The 17,324-nt window shown below is 41.5% G+C and overlaps 1 protein-coding gene across 13 annotated transcripts in view; it reads left to right on the top strand.

Annotated features, from left to right (window-relative positions):
- Window positions 1–17,324, top strand: part of ANK3 (ankyrin 3) — a 338,144-nt gene that overhangs the window by 266,039 nt on the left and 54,781 nt on the right. For all 13 annotated transcript variants that reach the window (XM_088670194.1, XM_088670192.1, XM_035138096.3 and 10 more), the window contains 2 exons: window positions 7,590–7,713; window positions 12,105–12,207. In XM_088670194.1, the coding sequence (XP_088526320.1) occupies window positions 7,590–7,713; window positions 12,105–12,207 (227 nt within the window). The remainder of the gene's footprint in view (window positions 1–7,589; window positions 7,714–12,104; window positions 12,208–17,324) is intronic.

Here is a 17,324-nt window from a genome sequence, read left to right as displayed (position 1 = left end):
GCTCAGGAGTTCATGTACGGTAATTTCCTTTGGTTTTGGTAGTGTGTGTGTTAGCGTTCAGAAGACATAGTCATTCTGGGTTGTAGCCAACCAAGTCTCCCCATTAGCACAATGACTTCCGCTTGTGCAGTGGATTTTCCCTTCCCTCTCTTCCCGCTACATGCACCCCAGATCTGTTGGGGAAGGGTGTTCCCCTAATCCTCTGGAGCAGATCTGGGGTTGGGGAATAAAAAAAGGGATGAGCAAGCATGAGCACTTGTGCTAATAGGACAATTTCATTAGATACAACCCACTGCTAGTGCATGCAATAACAACTTGCTCGACACACTACCAAAACAGAAAAGCCCCTGTGGTAAATATTAGGAGATATCCCATCTCCTTCCCCAAGCATTTAACACTTCATCATGTTCATACTAACAGCTGAACTGCAAACAGGAGGTGAAACTTCTTCACATTTAGGAAACAGGAAACAATTTACAGATTAATCCCTTAAGCAGACTGGTTTGTTTACTTGTTTAATTCCAGTCAATCATCCTTCCTTTCTGCATTCAGATCCAACCATGTTAAGAAAAGACCTTTGTTTTAAATAAGCCTCTGCTCTTTAACAGGTTCTTTTTTCTTTCTTTCTTTTTTGCCAAGTACTGCAACAGTATTTAGCAAAGCTTTTCATAGTCCAAAATGTCCCACATTTGTTAACTATCCAGTAGTTTGAAGCAAGAAACACAATGGGTGTGTACAAGTATACAGGTGTGTGCTTAATTTTAGGTTGCAACTTGTCAAGGTGTCATTATGCAAAGTATTTGAATAATTTCAGAGTAGATCTATTGAAATTAATGAGCCTAACTCAGACATATTCAATAATTTCATTGGATCTCCCCTGAATTACTTGAATACCACACAGTGGCTGATTTGTGTTTTTTCTCTGTCGTTCCTCACTTTTGAGTCTCATGCACAGGGAGGAAATGTGCAAATCTCCACCATGAAAAAGCAGCTTCTTTGCCTTGCATTGGAGAAACCTGACCACACACACACACACACACACACACACACACACACACATTGAAAGTGTGGAGAGAGGAGCATGTGAAGCAGACCTGTGGGATCACAGCCCAATTCTTCCCTTTCTATTTTTAACTCTGTTCCAGGCAGCATAATTTTGCATTTCCAGATGGGGTGGGGGGTGGGGCACATGAATGAGCATTGCCCTAATTGTGTTTTCTTCCCTTCCTTGGCTCCTCTAGTTCTGTTCCACAAGTTCTTGCAGAAGAGGAGAAAATGGATTAGAACACTTAATTCCTGCTGCGCCCACACAGAAGCACTTGATAGAGCAGCATCTTGTTCATTTTTCATTATTCTTCTGTGTGGAGCAGTGAGCTGCATGGGCGCAGCCAGGGGGGCAGGGAGGGGCAGTTGTCCCCCCTAACTCAATAAAAATCAATAAAAATACACAGCAAACTGACGTTCTACCTTCCCCCCCCCAACAAAAGGCCCCTCCTAACAAAAATCCTGGCTATGCCCATGGTGAGCCACATTCACATGGAGAGGGGGGAATGGGGAGATGTGTTTAGGGACGACTGAGCTCCCATACCCTGCAAACAGTGCAATGTAATTGCTAATATTGACTTTGCTTTCTACAGATTCCTTAACCTCATTTCTGTACCCATTTCTTTCTGGCTGAACAAGGGGGTTGGAGGCACTCCAGGTATACAAGGCTGAGGCCATTTAGGGCAAGCAAAACCATCCCCCGCCTTTTCCCCTCCTCACAACCATCCAGTGAAGTAGGTCAGCTAAGAGATATCAACTAGTTCCAGCACATCTCTTTTGAGCTCATTGGCTGAGCTTCATGACGTTTGAAGAGCCAATAAGATATATTGCAATCCAGGTTCAAATCTTGAGGATCTCTTCAGTTCTCACTGTTGGCTACCTGAATGACACGAATTTGTGTATTTTTATTAGCACAGTGTATTGTTTACGATACAGGTAGATCTGATCTTACACAGGGTGGGTGGGTGTTATGTTCCTTACTGTTGCATATAAACAAAATTGCATGAAGCCAGAACGACCCCCCAGGACAGCCCTGTGTGACGATCCCTACATCAGTGAAGCTGGTGCTGTGCAGGTGCTGCCCCTCACACAAAGCGGAGAGCTTTTTATGCCCTCCCCCCTCCACTTAGCTTACCAGGCTCTGGAAAGTTCACACCAGGCCTCTACAAGACTCCCATGTCCTTCTCGGAGTCGGAGTCTGGGAAGCAGGGGGGGGGCTTAAAAAGCTCTGTACTCAGTGTTTTTCTGCTTGAGAAAGAGCTTTTTAAACTCCTCCTCACCTTGCTTTCCGGGCTCTGGAAAGGTTGTGTGAGATCTCAGGTGGCCCTTCCTGGGCTTTCCCCCCTGCTCTCCTGCCCCTATTATTTTTTTAATTTACTGTGATCCACATAAAGCTGAGATCACATATATAAAATCAGCATAAGATGAGCTGTACCTGTAGATTAAAATAGAACTACAGTATGGAGTTCTCTTCCTCTCTCCCTCCCTCCCTTGTCACTGCCCCCACAAGGCAGTGTGGTCTGATTGGTCAAACTTTAATTTACATACTTCCATACATTTGAAATGAAGCACAGTTTGTTTGTGTGTGTGTGTGTGTGTGTGTGTGTGTGTGTGTGTGTGTAAAAATTGCAATTTATACTAAGCTACGGAATGAAGTGGGCTAGTAATCCATATTTTTTAACAAAATAAATGAATCCCAACATTTCAAAAAGCATTAGCACATACAAAGCCTGTGTCTTAAATCCAGTTGCAAGGATGCCAATACTGAGTTGCCGAAAATCAGTAGCATTTTCAAATCAGCTTCATTCAGCATCCCATCTAGATTCAAGACGTCCCAGATGTGTTAAGTATCGCATTTTGTTAGCGAGGTGCACTATGCAATCCCCTGGCTGAACCAGCCATGCCACCGCGCGGCACACCTTCCGGAGGCTTCCGTCCCGCTGACAGATTGGCGTTCTCTCCCTTTTTATTGCTGCGTGAAATGGGAAAGATGCCGATGTTAATGATTGACGAGGACCAGCCCTAGTAACCGGCCTCCTGTCTCGCCAGAAACGCAACTCTTGTGCGCACGCAGAGTTGGGGGTGGGGTGGGGGGGTGTTGCCTCTCTTACAACCTCCGTTGGCAATCGGGGTGTAAACACAGAGTCGTCTTTGTTGCTGAAGGTGGAGACTCACCGGACTCCTGGTTTCAGGAGACAAAAGCAACCCTTTCATTTCTCCCTACCTGAAGACAGCTGGAAAGAAATGCTGCTGGGTTCGTTTCCTCCGAGCCTAAAGCTAAAGCTCAGATCCGCCTCCACCTCCTCTTCCTTAAGCTGCTTTCCTTTCTCGCCCCTGTCTAACAGCAAAGTTATTTACTAACACAGTTTTAGCAAAGCACCGTCCTCCTCCCTCCCTTCCACATAATGTGCTTTTGCTTGATTTCTGGCTGCCCCAGTGCCTGCATGTTTAACCAAGACCGGTTAGTATCAAATTACAGGGAGTGGGGGGGGGGGAACCTGACACCCAAGCTGTGCGCTTATTTACATACAAATAACTCTAGCGCTTGTCTGTATGTCACCATTCAGTCATCTTGTTAGACTAGGCTTGCCAGAGGAGTTTCCAATCCTATCAGAAGACACTGTAGATTGGGTGGTGTATTTTTTTTTAAAGGAGATCTTTACCTCCAACAAGCAGCTGACAATTCCTGCGTCTTTAAACTTTTGTTTCGTTGCACATTGGATTTTGGAAGAAAATTCGGGTGCTTGTTGTTTTGTTTTTCTTTCTTTTTTTGCGAGGTTCGAGAGGACAAAGGCGCACATTTCGTAAAATGCAGGCGCTGGAAGAGATCAAGATGTTAAGAAGAGCGCAGCTGGTGTGTGGAAAGTGAATATGACCCACAGAGATTAGGCTCTTATACTGGTTTGGAGATTAACTATAAATCGCTGCTTAAGGACTAATAGGACTAATAGGAATTCTTGGAAACATCAAGAGGCAGGCAGGGGGAAAAAAGTTTTATAGACCAGGCTGGTGAAAATGGCTTTCCAAAACAGTAAGAACTTTTCTACCTTAGTATTTACTGCGGTGTTCATTCCCCCCACCCCGATTTTGTGTACTCTTGTGAAAATATCTTGACAAGACTTCTAAGCTTTTACAAAACTGTTTCTTAAAATAATTGCTCTGTTGCCAGGTTGCAGGGAGAAAGTCGATCTGTTATTTGGTCAATTGCAAGGCAGCAGAGAGCTTGAAGGGAGTATTTTTAGAACTGATTTGTGGCTTTAAAGTGGGGCCTCATTTGTGGTTTGCTTTTTAACATTACCCCCTCCCCTAAAAAGCCAAGGGAATAGTTAACCTAAATTCTGCATAACCATTGGGGGTGCAGATACTGCTTCAGGAATGCTCTGTGAAATGCTTATTTTCAGTTGTGCAACTTTTAGGAAATCCAAATATTTATCCAAGGGGAGGACAAGGGATAATTTTTTTGCATGTAGAATTGAGTTGTTGTAGTGTAAATTGAAAAGGGAGTTGGAAAGGGAACCTGAAAACCTCAAGGGGCAGTTTTATAATATCTTTCCCACTATTGGAATGTAGGTCTGACAGTGACATAATGGGGTGAAGGTGAAGTTGGTGGGAGTGTGTTGCTGTTCGTTAACCCTCCCATTGCTGCACTGCTTTACTTTTGAATTCAAGGGCCAGCTTTTGTTACCTGCAGTATTGTGATAAAAGGAGTTTTATCAAAACATCAAGGGGAGATAGTTGCTGTTAAATACTACTGATGCTTTACTTATACGAGTACAGAGTTGTCAAAGTAGCTCTTATCTATGTTTGTGTTAACGCACCACGTGTTTTATTATTGATTCAAATATTATACAGGTTTTATATTTTCATTTTTTGAGTTAAACTATTGAAGGGATTACTTTGCCCCTATACCCATGATAAAACACATGTGGGATATGCAATGGTTACATCTAAACCTAGAGGACTCAGTTAACAAGGAAGAACTGTGGAATATTAACATATAATGTTTTCGTTTTTTCCTCAAACTTTTTAAAACACACTCAGGCCCACATCTAAGCTTATGTTGCCTCCCAAGCCTCCCAACCCATCACCAGTCATCTCTTTGGCAAACACACAGAAACGTCACACTCTGCTCTCTGTATGCCACTGGCTTCCTTACATGAAGGTTTAATAGACTGGGGGCATTGCACTGGAAGAGGGAACTAGTAGACTTCATACACACATCCCCTCCACCTGTTGAAGGAAGTTGCGGAGGGAGCTGTGGGTCTGACTGGGCAAATCCTGCTGGTGCACATCACTGCTCCATCACCTGAAGTCTGCACATTCAGATTTCTCTAGAAACAGTTATATTTGCCTTCTGAAACACCATGCACAGCTCCTTCATGTGAGGAGGAACCTTGTATACATTGGTGTGTGAGTAGAATTCAGTAGTTTGAATGTATGGAGAACAGACTGTGACAGCACCAAATAGACTGCACCCCCACCACTTTTCTTGGAAGCAGGAAACGCCCATGTATTCCTTATCTCTTTGTAGGCACTCTGGCCCTCCAGCTGTTGTTGGGCTACAGGTCCCATCATCCCTGACCATTGGCCATGCTGGCTAGGATGGGTGGGTTTCAGCAACATCTGGGGGGCCACTGGTTTCTCAGCCACATTCTATGGTTAGCACAGCAAAGCAGTGATTGCAAAATTGGACCTCCACAGCTGGAAGGAAAATGACTTTGGCTCTGCATGTTGCAAGATCATCTCCTTCCCAGAAATTCTGTGGCATGGAGACCATTTGAAATTTTTCTTAATGGGAAAGGCGTTCTCTTAATTCATCCTTAGTAAGAGATGTGTTTGTAGTTGTGTGATGGTTGTTTTTTTTTGCTTATTATATTTTCATTATAATTATATTTTCATTTTTGCTTATTATATTTTCATTTCTTAAACCCCTTAAGCCTTGACTTACCTGTACTTCCACAGGTTAAATTCAAGTTGAATATTATATTTCCTAATCCTGAACTGAGAAGTCTGTTGGCTGTTATGAAACTTGTGCCAATTCTCCCAATGTTTTTAAATCATTCATGCTGTTTTTGCAAGAAGAACTTTCATACACCAAGTTAGACTAGAGCGCAGTACCACTAATTTCTTAAACATGGTTACACATAGGAGTGGGCTGGTGAGAAGGTGCATGAACTCTCCCTCTACGCGCAGGCCTTAGCCATGGTTAAAAGTTATGTTGGCTCTGAGCACAACCAGGATCTGAATCTGGTTTCAGAACCCTGGTTAATGGAGAACTCTGGTTAACCTTAGTTATGCTTAAAGACAATGTTTATATGCTTTAAAGCTTGTGAGAAGAAGGGGGGTTTAAGGCAGAGAGGGTGGAGGGCAGGAGGAACAAGCAGGTGGTCTCACACCTTGCTCCCTTTGTCATGGTTAAAGATGGGCTGCACTGTGCTGTGGCCTTTATAGACCACAACCCTCATGATATATTGCTAATGGGAGCACAGCAGGCATATGTAAAGAGACGTTTATCCTTAAAAAAAAGAATAAAACTGAATGAAATTAAACACCACTGGAATTCCCTGAAATTTAGTTAATGGGTCAAATTCAGGCAACCGCAAAGTGGGAGCATTTGAATAGCCACAGGTTTGGTCTTTCGCTTCTTTCCCGTTACATTCCCATCTGTCTAATACAGATTGTGTGTCTACTGGGCGGGCAGTATTTCTCTCTTAGTCAGGGCTTTGCAAGCTGCTGACAACAGATAAATGGTTGATTGTCAGAATAGTCAAGTTGTAACAGCAGACCTGGGCCAGAATCTGCCCCACCCTTATCTTTACAGTAATGACCACCCCACATAATTCAGCTGTAAAGCTAATAAAAGTATAAATGTGAGTAGGAAATGAATGTTTCTGAACCAAAAGGGTGAAATGTGCAGCTTTTTCTGGGTCTCTGGGTCTCTGTAGGTGGGGGGGGAGGGGATATATAAGGAGACGTTTCGTTCAAAAAGGCTTTAGATTAGGGATCAGCAACTGGATGCTATTAGGCCGAATGCAGCCCCTTGAAGGACTTCCTCAGATGCCAACTTAAAAAGCTGAAAGAGTAATGCAGAGGGACTGGAATCTTTAGTAATGGGATGAGCCAGTGGGCCCTTTCAGAGGGGTGGGGTTGTCACCTTAGGCTTAGCCTGTCCTCCCACAAAATCCGTTTTTTTGAGCACAGGGTGTTAACATGCTAGGGAATGTCTTTCATTCAAGTTACTTCTGTCTGTCTGAGGCTGTTAGAGTGATTGGACTAGCATCACACCTGATATAACCCGCTAAACTACTGGATTTACAGGGATAAATGTCATTCTTTGTGCTTACATATATATTAACACATTAAAGGGTTTTTCTTTCTCTCCTTTTAAAAAATAAATAAATAAAAGTTGGGCAGATAACAGATAGTAGGCATTTATAATACAAGGGATGCACTGAGTTCACTTTCTAGCAACCATACTGAAGGACAGCAGGCATTTCCTTTGGCTGTGTGTAGCTTCTGATTTCAGCCTGCTTTTCTGCTGGCAGGTGAAGATGCAATGACAGGAGATACGGACAAGTATCTTGGGCCACAGGATCTAAAAGAACTGGGAGATGATTCTCTGCCTGCAGAAGGATACATGGGCTTCAGCCTAGGAGCCCGATCTGCCAGGTATTCAGCATGTTCTTAACATATTCAATATAATACATACACCCATGCAGTGCATTTTATCACTGGAGAAATGAAGCAGAGTTCCATAATTTGGCTGCCGAATTACTCTGTCATTCAAACATGCATCTGTTATCTAGTTTCATGCTTCTCTCTGCCCTCTGTGATGGCTTTGTTATGGCAAGAGTTGAAAGCAGATTAATTTTTTCATGTTTTCTTCTTCTTCTGGTATCTGCTCATGCTCTAGATATGTCAGAAGTGTTCCTTTGGAAACAGCTGGAAGCCTCTTTCTATGAGCCAGACCATTTAGTCCACAATGAACATGTAGCCAAGAAGGCGGGGGGAGGCTTTTGTTCAATAATTTGATTATAATACTTACTGACACTAATTTTTTTTCAAGAATGAAAATGACATAGATTCATGCCAGAAAAAAATGAAAGATGGTTGTTTGGCTAATCCAATTACTTCACTTTCCCAAAAGGTGCAGATGGAGAATAATAATAAAAAAGTTTAAATCTGTTTGCAATTGTTTGCATTGCTAATTGCTGTCTTAAATCCTTTGCAGTGTTTTGTTACCAAAGGAACGAGCAGTTTTCTTGCAAGGGAGTAAAATAGGTCACAATTTTTTACATGAGTGATTGCTATCTTTGCACTTTGAGACATCCAGTCATTCATATTATTGGGAATTTCTGGTTCAGATATCTGGCTTTGCCTAGCGTCTAAAACAAACAAGGCACCACAAGTAACTCAAGAGATTATTTTCATGGTTGTGGATTAGCAGCCTGTTTACTGACAGTTGAATTATTTTGAAGCTAATAATTAAACCTCACAAGCCTGAGCCCTGAGGACATTTTCCTATAGCTTAATGATCTGTTGTAAAAAGTTCTTCCATTGTCTAACAGGGAGTGGCACCTCCCACAAGGTAAAACTTGGATGTTTGCATCTTTCAGTCTTGATTGTTGTGACTGCAATGAGCACAGAAGCATGCGCCCTAATTTTGCACTGTATTCTCTTGCTTTGCCTATAAAACTCCTTTGGTCATTTAATCAACTTTCTTTTGAATTATGTGTGAAGAATAGCCATTAAACAGTACTATGTTGAATTTTAGACATCTGTGTTTAGTTGCCCAAATAACATAGAATTCAGTTGATTAAGCTACTTAGTGTGTACTTATTCTGTGAACTGTATACTGTGGTTTTAACAAATAGACACTTAGTAGTATTCTACTAAGTAGTACCTAGTGAATCAGTGACAGCTCCGCAGACCTACATATCCGTCAGATATTAATGGGATGTTAGCACATCATAGTAACTGTTTCCTAGAGATCGGAAATCCTGAGTGTACTTTGCTCATCTTTGACTCCTTGATAAAACCTTAAAAAGTCACATACTTCTGATTTAACAGTACCATTATTTCTCACTATGTAGCTCATGTTTACATCTGCAATATATTACATGTGTGTTACACTCAGATGAAGCGAACTGATATCCAAACGCATCTATGCACTGTAGACCCCAGATTGACTTTACAAGGTTAGATGTGCTTAAGAATTGGAATTTTTTAAAAAACAAAAACTTTCCATATCAAACAATGGTATTGAAATTCACTACTTTTTAGGGAACTTTCCACATCAACTTAAATCTGTCACAGAACCTCTGTACATCGCAGATGATTCCAGATCAAGTTCTAGAATGCACACTTCCTTGCATACCGGCCACCCCACATGAAGTGTGTACCCTGGAATAAAAACCAACCAACCAACCAACCACCCCTGTTGCCACTGTGCATTGCAAAGGAACATACCAGGGTGTGCAATTTGTCCACCTAGCCCATCTTTCTGCACTGACAGGCAGTGGCTTGCTAGCATCTCATGTAGAAGTCTTTCTTATTGCCAGCTGTTGCCTTTTAACTTAAGGTGCCGAAGTTTCAACCTTGTGACTTCCTGCATGCAAAGCTTGTCCTCTAATGCTGACCTACAGCATCTCCCAATAGCAAGGGGGAGGGTTGGGGAGGGGAATGTGTTCCACAAAAGCGTCTCAGCCATTGCTGGTCTTTTTAATGAGGGGAAAAACTGGAGGGGACCTGGGATCCCCCTAGAATACAGTTTGAAAGCCACTACTATAACCCATTAAATATAGCCAAACACCCGCGTAGATTTCTGAGTGTAACATAACAGAACGAACCACATGGAATGTCTTAAGTCATCCAGCCATGGCATTGTGCTTTTCCCACTGTCTGATTCTTTGCTTTCTATCTCTCCTTGTTTTCCCTTCCCCTCCCCATTTCTAAAAAAATAGTCCTAAGGTCAGGTAAGAAAGCATGGCACCCTTGTGACATTTCTCAGCTTTTGCCATCCATCATTTATTTTTACTCAGCATTGTGATGTGATGTGACTTTTTCTGTTGTGTCCTATGTTAGAGCATACTATTTTGGTTACTGCCAATGTAATATATGACCTGATTTCATCGAATACATGTTTTGAAGGGGAAGAAAAGATGATGTTGGTGGGGGGAGATGAATGTTTTTAAAGACCCAGGGCCCAGGTTGAAGTTGGTGGAGCTGAGCACCAGGAGAAACATTATAAATGCAATATATACTGGGGTGGAATCTTGGGAAAAAATTATTAAGAAGTGCAAAGTGCATGTCGTACGTTGTTGAAGGTCCTGTATATACTGTTGTTAAAAAAAACCTAGTTTAAAAGCATTTTTGTTTTGCTGGATGCAATTATTTTCTTTGACATTTTTCTTTCATTTCAGTTGCAATAGTAAGCATGTCTGAATGCTGGCATGTTTTCTAACATATGCTCCATGTAGCTTCCAGGGTTAATGTGCATGACACATAGACTCAACATTTTCCTGGGTCTCAGTATATTCAAATTGTTTTCCTCTATACTCCCAGAGAAGGAACGAAGTCAGGAAATTATCTAGATCAGTATTCATTTAGCAGATTTCGAGTGTTCAAAGTTCTTCCCATATTTTATTTAGTAATCCAGAACAGCCTCGTAAATTAATCCAGTACGATTATCCCAATATTGCCGATGGAGAAGCCCAAGGCTGAGAGAATGATGCCTTGACTAAAGCCATTTAGATAGTTTGTAACGAAGCATGAGAGACCAGTGCTGAATCCAGTGCATTTCTTCTGCGCTTTTTGTGTACTGTTTTTATGGCCAACCTAACTTACAGTGAGTCAGGCAGAAGAGACAGCCACAAGCAAACTGGGGGGCTAGGATGAGCTTTCTACTCAGCCACAAAATGAACTGTGCAGAATGCCCACCTCTCAGATAATAACCATTCATATACAGTAGTGGGTTAATTTCCTTTTTCGAGATCACCGTTATTTCTGCACCATTGGAACCTGCTGTCGTTTTTGTGGAGAATAATGGACCTGGGATCAGTACAGACTGATCTCTGCATCTATAAGAAGTTTCTGTGCCTGTAATATAGCTCCTTGCTGGAGGGAGATTTAACAAGCTCAGCTTTTCTTGTTACTGCATCATTGCAGTGGTAGAAATCACAGGTTCCAGAGATATCCCAGGTGCATGGTGATCAAAAGCAAAGGAGCCCCTTCAGGCTAGCGGCTGTCAGTTCCCGAGATGGATTGGTTTTGTTCTAAGCTGTAATACACTTTAAAGGAGGCCAATTGAGGGATAAGATGAGCCTTCTACTCCAGATGTAAATTTTAGAGAGCAAAAGTCGCTCACAACAGTGGCAGCAGCACACTAGTGCAGTCAGTACACTGGATTTATCTACCCTTTGATAGTGAGGTCTCTTAATTAAGTGGGGGAAGGGAAATAATAAATATGCATTTGTGTGAAACTGGGCTAGCTAGAAAAGTCAGAGGTCCTAGGCCTTACCATCATAAATCCCTCGTAGAAACTAGCATCATTTTAGTAAGTTTCTGTTCATGCTAATCACACTTACTAGGGAGTCTCATTGAACTCGGTCACACTTTGAGTAAACATGCTTTGGACTGCACTTCACATTTCTTGAATATATTTTTACTGCATTTACTGTATCTAAAATCCAACTATATATTATCCTGATTTTAAGTGGATCAGTGCAATCCCTTGTCTGTCTACTAATAAAAAAATTCAACTGTGTTCAGTGGGGCTTACTTTCAGGTAATTGTGTTCAGGATTACAGCCAATGGGTTGTATCCCAATATTCCTTTATTATGGCAAAAGTAGTGGGTGGAACTTTTTGCATTCAACACATTAGAGGAAAACCTCTTAAAAATTGTGGTACGATTCCTAGCATACTTTAAAATTCTGTTTCATCAATCACATTATGTTTTATTATCTTTCACTTGTTCCCTGGAAGTTGCATGCATTAATTTTTCTTTTGTTCATCTCATTGTCATCTTCATACTCTGTGGTAAATTGTAAATACAACCAGCCTCCGCTCCTTCAGTTCGGATAGGTCCTACACTTTGAACAGAAGTTCTTTTGCCCGGGACAGCATGATGATCGAAGAACTCTTGGTGCCCTCAAAGGACCCGGTGAGTTTTTTAAAATGATTCTTTGGTTTGGAGCATTTTATAGAAATAAATAAATGTTTTACCATGCAGCTTAGCCTTTCCTGCTAGAACATACATTATTTATGTTACAGTGGTGGGGTTCTGAAAGTTTTTTTATTTATCAATTCTTTCAGTCAATCAAAGCTGAAATTTTAATCATAGAATCAAGCATCAATAGGTCAACCATACCAAGTAATCCATTGGAAATTGCAGCCCTGGTAATGGTACTTTCTCCATCAATACTGAAATCATTGTCCCGTGTTTCAGAACAGTAGAAAAGAATGTAGAGCTTTTCTGAATTAATACAGAGTATGTTGTTTGTTGGCAAAAGAAGATGGTTTCTTTTCATAATCTGAAAGCCGTATATTGCGTATAATTGAATATGGTAGGGTTAGAGATAAATTTAACTTGAGAAACAGTGTTTGAATGCTACTTTTATACTGCTGCAATCTACAGGGCAAAATCGGTGCGGCTGCAATAAATTCGAGAATGGCTATTCAAGCTACATATAATTGCAGTTGTTTTCCAGCTTGGGAAAATTTCAATAAATAACAGTCTTTTCTTTCTCTGCTAAGTTAGTATTTTTAAAGGATGTTGGGCGCTAGCTTTTGCTTTATAACACAAAAGACCACAAAGCAAGGATGACTGATATATTGGTAAATGTGTTTGATCTATCAGAGTCGGGCAGTATCTGGATTTTGCATGCAATACAATAAGATTATTTTACATTGAATAGCCAATTTCTCTTTGGGAGAAAGGCATGTCCAATAATAGACAAGGCTTCTTATTTGTGTTAAATTGCTTTACAATGGCCATCCAGGTAATTATCTTCTTCAAGATATACCACTGAGGTTATGTGTTCTTCTTAAACTGGTTTTGTTGGAACATTTTTCTTGTTACAAGAGACAAAACTTAGGATAGAAGGCAACAACTGTCTCTGTCTGAGATGAATTTGTAGTAGTAACACCTGCATGTAGCCAGAACCTGATTGTCTAACTAGCATTGTGATGTCACCACATCACCAGATGATCTCCAATTGGCTTGGATTATGTAGTTGCCCTTGTCCAGCCCCTAGTGCCAAGCATTACTGAAAAGACCAGAGAGCTGTCCAGTCAGTACATGGGGAAGTATGTCAAAGATGCAGGGTGCTGCCCACCTCATCAGTAACGCCAAATTAAGAACTGAGAAGGATATTGCTGCAGCAGTGGTTGGGATCTGGAGCACACAACAGTTCATGATTCCTTCTTCTGAGTAGGGTGCAGTGATAGAACGTCACATGCTGTTGGGTAGGCATTTTCCAGTCTGGGCTTTAGTTTGGATTCATGAGTGTTTTTGCTGCTGGTGTCTCAGGGGAGTGATTGGGGAGAGGTTCGGCATGGGAGGGGAGGGTGAACAGGCAGAATAGGTCACCCAATTTTGCAGACTTCCCAGGTGGCACATCTTCTAAGATGGTGATCTCTGGGAGTTGTACCTGTCCTGGTCTCTGTATGTGTTAGGTCTTGGGTGGGGCTCCTCTTCCTCTGGTGGTAATGATTGCAAACATTCTTAACAATAGGGTTTGGAGAAACCCTTTCGTCCAATTTACTTCCTTTTATAAACCTATCATTTACAGTTTTGCCACAAATTTTACGACCTCTGGGGTTCCTTTTGTTTCTCTCTCCTTATTGTCTCCCACTATTAAATTGTGAGCAGGGTTTGGTCTTTTTTAAAACAAACAAACAAACACCTGTGCTTGCTACTTAGTTTTGAGAGGCTGCAGATGAAACATTTTTGGAGTGTTCATTCATTTTCAGGCTCTGTTCTGCAGACAACTGCATGAATATGCCAGTGTATTTCTTCTGATTAAAAGAAGTTTCGCCCAGACAGTCAGAATATATAGCAGCTGGATAGCCAATTCTCATGCTGTAGAATAGGGTGTGTCTTTACAGATTGCTGTTTTCTGCAGGGAATATGAAAGAGTCCTTAATTCCCTGATGAAAGGGCTTTAAGAGAAGTGGCATTCATTAAAAGTTTAAATGTAGCATTCTTGTGCAGTGACCTGGATAGCAATATTTTGGTATTCCTGTCGTGCTTAGCAGGCTTGTGTGCCCACAGTGGCTTTCAGTATGCTTGAATTGCTATTCCTGACTTCCCTGATTTTGGCAGGAGTGGCAAATCTTAATTTTAACCCTCTTGTGAAGTGTATCATATTACCTGTAATCCGCTGATATGAGGGTCAGGTCAGCCACAAATAAGCCTTAGTTTAAAACAACAGCAATGACGACAACAAGAAATGTGTTTGGTGATGGTTCCAGTTAATGTGAAATAGGAAAATGCATTTAGGATTGTTTACGGCAGAGCTTTCCAAACTTTTCATGTTGGTGGCACGCTTTTAAGACATGCATCATTTTACAACACCATCATTCAGTTTTATCAGCAAACCGGAGGTTAAACTAACCCCTTTCCAGCCCCAGGAGGAGCACAGGGAGCTTTCACACGACACAACAGCACACTGCAGTTGACATACTAATGTGTTGTGACACGCAGTTTGGAAAGCTCTAGTTTACAGTATAGGGGCTAAAAGTATACAGGGATGGTCTGTAATACCGTAGTCCTCTGTGTTGATTTCTCAAAGCTTCCTTCCTTCAGCTAAAAACCTCCAGTATTTTTTCATTTTTTGAAATAGAAAATACCGAATACGTAACACTTCTTACCTAAACTGCTGCATGAACACACAATTGTTAATGAGGTATTTAATAAGAGATTTCACCCAGTTACTGAAAGGTCATTTTTTCATTTTTCAAATCCACTTTAATTGGACTCAGACGCCCACTGTGCTTTTTTAGTTTTAGATAAACGCGCACACACACACACACATTGAGGGCACTTGGGCAGGCTGGAATTCAATAGAACTACAACCCCTGTACTGTAGGAAAATATGTGGCGTATGAACTGCCGTAGATAGGAACATACAAAGCTGCCCCCCACTCAGACCATTGGTCCATCTAGCTCAGCATTAGCTACCAGGGTTTCCCAAACATTGGTCTCCAGCTGTTTTTGGAATTCCCATCATCCCTAGCCATCAGGAACAGTAGTCAGGGATGATGGGAATTGTAGTCCAAAAACAGCTGGAGAAAAAATGTTTGGGAAACCCTGGCAGTGACTCACTAGCATTTCAGACAGGATTTCCCAGCCGTGCCTCGAGATGTCAGGGACTGACCCTGGGACTTTCTGTGTGCAAACTCTGACACTGAGCTATGGCTCTTCCTACAACAATGTAAGAATACAATACTAAAATTAGCTTTGGGTTCAACTTCGGCATATGACTGAAGAAATTGTTTTCATAAAGATCTTCCTTGGAAATATACTGCAGCTTTTTTAATTAATGGCTTTTGGTGAACTATAAAAACATTTTTATTTTGCCCTGACATTAGTCTGGGTTGAATTTCGGTTCCCCTGCTTTTGAGTGGTTTTAGCTTTCTGTTACTACTTTTGATTATTTTATTGCATTGCATTTTATTGTTAAGATTAGAAGACGCCTTTGGTGTGGGCTGAAAGGTGGATTGTTGTTATTCTTTTTAGATAAATAGAATAGTTATTTAAAAGTGAAACGCTAAAAAGCAGGAGAAATGTAGAAGCAGGAATATTTGGCGCTTTCGTTTTTTATCTCGAAAATTCATCTTTGCAAAGGAAGGGAGAGGGCACTTTCCTAATCTGCAACCGGCTTCATCACCTTGGCTGCTCATCCCCATGCATAGCACATAGAGATGGAACTGATAAATTATTCCTGACATGGGAACCTGAAAATTATTTTTGAAACAGTCTGTGAGCTGGCCGGCTGGTTAATAATAGACACAAGAAGGTTTCATGTAAGTCAGGCCACAGTGGCTATCTTTATTCATGCTTTAAATGCAGTCAGAAAACAACTTATTTTTAATTTTCGCTGTACGTCGTTTGGAATGGGGTATTATGCTACTGCCAGAGAGGCCACTGTTATTTTTTTGGCCACCCTGACACTTTGTTTCTCAGGGTACTTGAGCTGGTTTGTCTGCTTTTGAGCACTAACAGACGTTGAAGTTAGGTGAGGCTTGAGGAGGTTTAACATTAGAATATATGGAAACAATATGTAGTTGTGACTCGGTCCCTTCTGAAAGCTACACTGTCTCCAGACTGACACTATTCTTTGGGTACTATTTAATTGTTTGCCAGCATGTTTTAGAGTGTGCAGTTAAAGTGAATTTGGCACTCTGGCAGGACAAGTCAGCCTCCCCATCCCTTCTCCAAAATGGAACTTCTGGGGTAGGGAAAATGAAGGGAAAACTTGCTGGAAAGTGTGAGATAATGGTGGTGCCAGGTGATATCATATAACCTCTGTTACCAATGCTCAATAAAAAGCAACACCGTATGACCTCTGTGCAAATTTTGTGTGTTTGGGGGGGGGGAGGGAAACAAGATGAATGCTCAGTAAACAGGAAGAACTCATAGATTCTAGCTCAGGGGTCAGCAAACTTTTTCAGACCTTGTGGGGGGCTGGACTATAGTTTGGAAAAAAAATGAACGAATTCCTATGCCCCACAAATAACCAGATATGCATTCTAAATAAAATGACACATTCTACTCATGTAAAAAAACCACCAGACAGGCCCCACAAATAACCCAGAGATGCATTTTAAATAAAAGGACACATTCTACTCATGTAAAAACATGCTGATTCCCGGACTGTCCGCGGGCCAGATTTGGAAGGTGATTGGGCCGCATCTGGCCCCCGGGCCTTAGTTTGGAGACCCCTGTTCTAGCTGGCCTGCAATATGACACAAAGAAGAAAAACCAGCTCATTTAAATTGCCCTTTTAAAATTGCTCTTTTGTCTTGCTTGCTTGTTTTATGATGATTGCTCAAAGCCATTTCTCTTATCGCTCTGTAGCCCCACCTGCCCATTCGCCAGTCTGGATCAAGTCTGGTGCAGGGCAGTAGAATTCTAGTTGCTTGTCTGCCCACCTCTCAACATTTGACATATGTAAAATAGCAAATACATGCATAGAGGGAGCAATCCAAGCACTGCCTTGAGGCACATGCTTCACATGTTTTACTTGTGAAGCTGCCTGGACAGTAGGTTGCTTG

The sequence above is a fragment of the Zootoca vivipara genome, chromosome 5, assembly GCF_965207765.1.
Source record: "Zootoca vivipara chromosome 5, rZooViv2.hap1.1, whole genome shotgun sequence".
NCBI lineage: Eukaryota > Metazoa > Chordata > Lepidosauria > Squamata > Lacertidae > Zootoca > Zootoca vivipara.
Note: the sequence above shows the minus strand (reverse complement) of the source record. Positions and strands in the feature narration are given on the sequence as shown.